Below are 6707 nucleotides of genomic sequence, written 5' to 3'. Positions count from 1 at the left end.
TTTTCCAGTTTAGAGCAATAGCCCCTCCAAATGTCTGTGCACGTCCCTGGCTCTGTCAGATAGGCTAACTCTAATGGAGTCGAAACCACATTCCCAAAGCAGTGTGTATTATGCCTCAAACTAAAACAGCCATTGGTGCTTTGTTCTGTGTTTTGTGTTAACATTTGTAAAATTCAATAAAGAGTAATACAAAACAGAAAAGCCATTAGATTCTCCACCACTAGTGTTTCAGTTTATACCTTTATATATACAGTCTATGGTTCATACGCAGCAACCGCACAATGTGAACTCACAATGTGTGGCAACAGCGCCCCCTGGTGTCTGGTCGCAGAATGAGCCTTCTCCTGATTGGTTGACCGGTTGTCAGGAGTGTTTACAGGAAACATGGCTTCCCGGTCTGTTGGAGAGCTTCAAGAGATGGAAGGTGAGTACATTTATAAAAAATACAGCCGTATTATGATCGTATAACCTGGATGAACACACATTCATTAAGACAAAGGTACCGGTTTTTATATGAGCAAATCGGGAGATTTTTTGTTTATTGTTAATAAATACACCTTCATCATTGGCTGGCTAGCTAACATGCTAACAACAATCCTCGTTAGCTGACGTTGTTACCCACACTGTCCAGCTAGTCATTATCTAATTATAGTTTCATAGCTGCTTTGCCATGCCTTATGGTCCACTGAAACGGGATGTTATGTTTAACGCAGATTATCTGCCTAAACATGTTTACAATGGTGGCTGGTAAAACTGCCTACTGTGCTCCATCAGCTACCCAGCTAGCTAACCTGGTTAGCAGTGTTACCCCTGTGTGTTAACTTGAGTAAGCTAACTTCGACTTGTGAGTTAGTTTCTTAACTGGTAAGGTTGAAAATACAACTACGATCAAATCCACAGCAGTTGTTATTATCCAATGGTGTTAATACGTGATAAGTGTCCTCGTGGTCTGGCACGCATGTTTGCATTGTTACAGAGACTTGATCTGGTTTAAATGCATGTTCTTCTACAGTCAGAGAATGGCTTGAAGTTTTTACATAGCTTCCCCCGAGTCCTCAGTGGGCGAGTTGGAGCTGGGCCTTGTCTTGGCATTACATTACACGTGCGTCAGCTAAATGTGTCACTGATAAAACATCTGCATGGGGTAATCGAGCTATGTGTCTCCTTGTCTGCTGACCGCAGTGGACAGAAAGGGTGAGTCTGAAGAGTCTGGTGATGATGAGACCAAGAGGAAGAGTATCAATGGCAACGTGGACCCCAATCAGCCTGCAACCACAGGTAAGCATCACACATCCAGCAAAGGAGACACAAGTCAGCTTTAAACTAATGCAATCAATTATGTGACACAGAGTAATCATCAGTCTATCTGATGACAGCATTACATAACCATAAGTCTTCTCAAGCAGCCTTGTGTGACTATCGTGCTTGATGTAATGGTCACAGGGTTAGTAAAAAGTCTTGAAAGATTTGGAAAACACTTAATATCAACCGTTATATTTCCGAGGTTCGCGTTATGCTTGAATTTAATATTTGAATTTCAACATAATCTAGTGTTTGATTTATACAATCACCGATGTCAACAAAAAATATCTGAAAATATGTATTGTCTTCTGTGGATTTAAAGGAATTTGGAATACTTTGTTTCCCAAGTTGAATCTATAGTAACACTTTCTTTGTAATGAGTATGGATTTTTGGTTTATGTGAAAGTGCTTGAATTTGACTCTTTAAAACCCTGTGGTCATAGGAGTTAATGTGCTTTATTCTTGCTCTCAATAAAGGTAAAGAAGAGTCTCCTGTTGACATGGACACTATAACCTTGGACCCAGAGGAAGAGGTTAGAAGAGGGTCTAGAAAAAATGCTACTGTTTTTCTAGATTTTATTTGTAGAGCTTGAGAGTGAAAACACTACTATTACTACTTTTTACACAACAGTATGTCATGTCACCCTAATCTGTCTGCTTTCTTTCTAGGATGTTGATCTTGTTCATTGTCGTATCGGGAATATTGAAGGTTTGGAGGTCCTACAGAAGTGTAAAGTAAGTTACTTTAGTATGTATTGCCACTGTGTGAGTTGAAATATTTGTAGCAGCACTGTATGCAGATCTGGAGTAATTAATTTAATGTTCCTTTCTATATAAACCAGACAGGATTTTGTTCAAACCACAGGTTTTTCTTTCTTTTTTAATCATTTGAAGGATTTGTATTAAATACAGTTATTTAATGTGTCTGTTAATGGCTTTCTTTCCTTCTATCTCTTTCTACAGACACTCTCCTTAAGACAGAATCTTATTAAAAAGATAGAAAACCTCGACAGTTTGAGGTCTCTGCGGGAACTAGATCTCTACGACAATCAGATCCGCAAACTGGAGAACCTGCAAAACCTTACAGAGATTGAGTAAGTCTGAAGTAAACTACGTCTATTTTTCATGCTTATAATAGAGATTTGATGGCAAATCATAATCTTTACACACATTTTTACCTAATGGACATTTCCTGAGTTGTATTTTTGTGTATCTGACATTGAATAACACTCATCTCAGGTACATATTATTTCTAATGTTCATACTTCTTTGACTGTCCACAGTCAGCTTGACGTCTCCTTCAATATGTTGAGGAAGGTGGAGGGTTTGGAGCAGCTAACTCAGCTGAAGAAGCTTTTTCTGCTTCACAACAAAATTGGCAGCATTGCCAACCTGGACCACCTCACAGGCCTGGACATGCTGGAGCTGGGCTCCAATCGCATCCGGGTAAGACTGTTGGGCAGTGACATGTAAAATCGATATTACTCACATAAAAACGCAAATTACTTACATAATTTTCAAATAATTATGTTGCATTTATTTGTGTCACTTTAATGTGGTTGTGTTTCTCTTTCATTGTGTGTGTGTTTACAGATCTTAGAGAACCTGGATACACTTTCATCACTGCAGAGTTTGTTTCTTGGCACCAACAAAATAACTACCCTTCAGAATCTGGATGGTTTGCACAACCTGACAGTTTTAAGCATTCAGGTGATTCACAAATGATTATGTTATAAAAACATGTGTCAGTCCTTTTACAATAATGGAGTATGTAAGTAACATTGATTAATAATGTTGTGTACTTTTTTTGTTCAGAGTAACCGGATTACTAAAATTGAGGGCCTACAGAATCTTCTCAACCTGAGAGAGCTCTATCTGAGCCACAATGGCATTGAGGTCATTGAGGGATTGGAAAATAATGTGAGACATCCACAGCCTATTTCTAAAGCACTCAATGCAAAATCAGTCCATCATGCAGTTAGCTAACTGTGCTGCAAAGTTTTCTATGTACGTTTAAACACTGTTTGTTTCCCCTCACAGAAAAAGCTTACAACCCTGGACATCGCTGCCAACCGAGTAAAGAAAATTGAAAACATCAACCATCTGACAGACCTGCAGGAGTTCTGGGTACGGATAGTGTGCATAGTTAAACTAGAATGTATTTTAACTGTCTTTATTTGTTATATTTTGTATTTATTGCCCACAAGCGTAGTTATAGTTTTAAAGGTGAGGTAGGTAAGTTTGAGAAACCGGCTCGAGATACACTTTTTGTTATATTCCATGGAATGCTCTTAACATCCCGATAGCAATGAATATCTTAAGGGCTTTGACAAAAAATCCATAAAAAAATGTCATCTGTGGAAGCCGTAGTACTGTAAAAAGCACGACCAATCATTTTAGCCGGCCCGGCTAAAATAACTGGATGGCCTACCTGCCTGTCAGCCTTCCATCTGTGCACAAACTTATCTCGTGCCCTCATTGGTCATGTGCGCGTTTGTGTGTGTTGGAGGAGGGGCTCTGTAAGGAAGTAGCAGATTTCTTCCGGCTGTGTATTTTCAAATTCTAGTGCACTCGAGCTGGTTTCTCCAAAGTTACCTACCCCACCTTTAAAATAAATATATTAACAAACGCTTATCTCCGCTTGCAACTATGTAATAATGTTTTAAAGGTGTTACTAGGCAGTTTATAAAGTTATTGTCTCCACATCCTCCACACTGTATGTTGCAAGAGTGCTTAACATTTGTGTTTGAACTATCTTTGCAAGACAAAACTAATTATGTTATTGTCTTTCAATCCCTCCCCAGATGAACGATAATCAGATCGATAACTGGTCAGATCTCGATGAGTTGAAGAATGCCAAGTCTCTGGAGACGGTCTACCTTGAGAGAAACCCTGTACAGAAGGACCCACAGTACCGGCGGAAGATCATGCTGGCGCTGCCCAGTGTCCGCCAGATCGATGCTACCTTCATCCGCTTCTAAACTGCAGTGTAATTCACCTGCTGATTCACAGTGTTTTCCCCTAACCCCCCTGCCTTCCCGTCCCACAAAACAAACTTCCTTTTGAAACACGCTGGCCTCACAGAATCATATCGTTATTTCGTACAGAGACACACATTCCAGCATTCACCATCCCCCACGGCTCACGCAACATACATGTATGCATGTATGCACTCACTCACACCTTGATCTATGCTATTGTGTAAAAGCTTATTTATTTATTAAGCTGGATATGAACTGTGAAAAGGATTTTACCCTATGCCCATTTCATCATTTTTCCTCTTTTCATTTTACTTTTGTAGTTTTGCATGTGGGAGACAGTATGGAGACATTTTTCCTCAATCTTTCAGGGCCCATCAGGAAATAATATATCAGTTTCAGTTTTGTTTGATAGATCACATTTTTGAGGTTGCACTGCTATCATTTAAGAGGAAAGGGAGGCATTCTTACTGTTTGAGTAATTGTGTGAAAGTTAAGGTACACAGTAAATGAAAGAAGAACTAAACATTAAAGGGAAATTTAATAGTAAAATATGATTTACACATTTTAATCCTCCGAATACTGCTTATCTTATCTTTTGGCTTTATTTAAGCTTCAAGCTTTTCTGAGCAAGTAACTGAACGTTACAACCACAAAAATAACTAAAGGAAGAAACCTACAATGACACAATGCAGCCTTGTGTCTGTCTGCAACTGATGAATCATTTCAAAATAAACTGCTATCATTACTAATGAGGGGCAAATCTTGATGTCCAGCCACCTTGTCTATGCCTTGTCATTGTCCAGATATTTTACAGCCAATCTGATTAATAAGAGTGACCTCTGCATACAAAAACCTCATGAGAATGTAAAGATAATTAAATGTGTCCATGATGATGGTTCTGTAATCAGTGGTACATCAGCCCCCAATTTATTTATTTATTCTTTTTTTTTACCTTAAATACATCACTGATTATAGCTTGGGTTCTCTCTAGAAATACATCATTCATGACATTATTATGAACTGACAAAAGTAAAAAAAAAAGTGAAGTTACTTACTAACAGCAGGGATGGTCTTAAATAAGGGTTAACCAATGTAAGATAAATTCCTTTTTTTTTTTTTTTTTTTAAACATTTTGTTTAAAATGTTAAGATGTGTATAGACATTAGAGTGACACATTCAAGTTTCACATTTGGTCTCTTAATAAAAAATATATAATCTTGTATATTTATGTTGCCAAAAGACTAATCAAGCACTAGGATGAAAACCTATTTTGTCCCCAGTGTTTAAAAGCAGAGTGCACTAGATTTACTGTTGGGTTACAATCAAAAGGTGATATAAAAATGGTTTTCCACCTCAGGACTAAAAGGTAATGTCAGACACACAATTCTTAACGGAAAGAAAAGATGTGTAACATCAGCTACTGACCATAACCACAACAGGGTTATTATTGCATCTCCTTCTCTTTTAAAGGAATTGAAGATAAGAACAAAAATCCATTTAATCAACTATAGGATATTTATGATCTAAGACTAAACTGAAGAGGCCATTACTAATATGAATGTAATGTTATGTTATATTATATTCAGATTAATTATAATTTATTCACAATTGGCCAGTTGGATTGTGAATGTCACTGTCTGTTTGTAAATATAGTTCGCCCACAAGTGTAGAAATTCAGTGCCATCATAACTTTCCTTTTGTAAAGCAAAATGCTCTTTTTCTTTCTTGTTTTTGCCAGACAGCACAGCAGGTTTGCTTGAGTTTAAGTAATTAAGATAACTTAACCTTGACTGGTCTCTGAATGACCAAGTATTCGATTTGCTTTTAGCTGATTGTAGTCAGAACTGAGTCTTCAGGTTCTGGACTTGGTTAATGCTGTTTTCAAAATGAATGTATTATGCAAATAATAAAATGACACTACTTAAAGTGACATGCTGTTTTGATTTGGGAGGCTTTTTATTTGGTTTTTATCTTTAAAGACCTTCTAGCATGTTGTAGCAATTTTATTAACAACAAAGGAGTACAAACGTGATTTCAAAATTATTGGAAGTCTTCTTGGCCTTTTTGTTCTATGCATCTTCAATTAAGGTGCCAAACCAGCACATTTAGATTTATGGATTTGAAATTAGTAGTGAAAGGTTACTTAGTAGGCATACAATATGAGGTATTTTGACTTTACTTGAATATTTATACTCATATCTTAGTCGTATCTCAGTTATGCGTTTAGTCCATCCTTTTTTTAACAAAAATTTAACTTTTTGCTTCACTACATTTATTCTTTGAAACTTTGGTTACTTTGAAGATTTAGATAAGCACTTTATAAAATAAATAAACTAATAAGTTATGATTGTTAGGCTGGTTATGATATCCAACAATTATATAAATAATTTTAATTAGCCACATTTTACCTGCTGAAACATGAAA

At 37.0% G+C, this 6707-nt stretch overlaps 1 protein-coding gene across 1 annotated transcript; it reads left to right on the top strand.

Moving 5' to 3' along the window:
* Nucleotides 1-326: 326 nt before the first annotated feature.
* On the top strand, nt 327-6209 carry ppp1r7 (protein phosphatase 1, regulatory (inhibitor) subunit 7). Its single transcript, XM_034137602.1, has 10 exons — nt 327-424; nt 1183-1278; nt 1780-1835; nt 1972-2037; nt 2266-2396; nt 2586-2748; nt 2896-3012; nt 3118-3222; nt 3343-3429; nt 4107-6209. Exons 1-10 carry the CDS (start codon nt 385-387, stop codon nt 4281-4283), a joined length of 1038 nt encoding a protein of 345 aa, XP_033993493.1. The 5' UTR covers nt 327-384; the 3' UTR covers nt 4284-6209.
* The last annotated feature ends 498 nt before the right edge of the window (nt 6210-6707 follow it).

Source organism: Trematomus bernacchii, unplaced genomic scaffold, assembly GCF_902827165.1.
Source record: "Trematomus bernacchii unplaced genomic scaffold, fTreBer1.1, whole genome shotgun sequence".
Lineage (NCBI taxonomy): Eukaryota > Metazoa > Chordata > Actinopteri > Perciformes > Nototheniidae > Trematomus > Trematomus bernacchii.
The sequence above is the reverse complement of the archived record's forward strand: the minus strand, read 5'-3'. Positions and strand labels throughout refer to the sequence as shown.

Coding starts and splice junctions, on each gene's coding strand:
- ppp1r7 (XM_034137602.1), top strand. CDS start 385: ATGGCTTCCCGGTCTGTTGGAGAGCTTCAAGAGATGGAAG. Junction 425..1,182: donor AGAGCTTCAAGAGATGGAAG/GTGAGTACATTT, acceptor TGCTGACCGCAG/TGGACAGAAAGGGTGAGTCT. Junction 3,223..3,342: donor TTGAGGGATTGGAAAATAAT/GTGAGACATCCA, acceptor TTCCCCTCACAG/AAAAAGCTTACAACCCTGGA.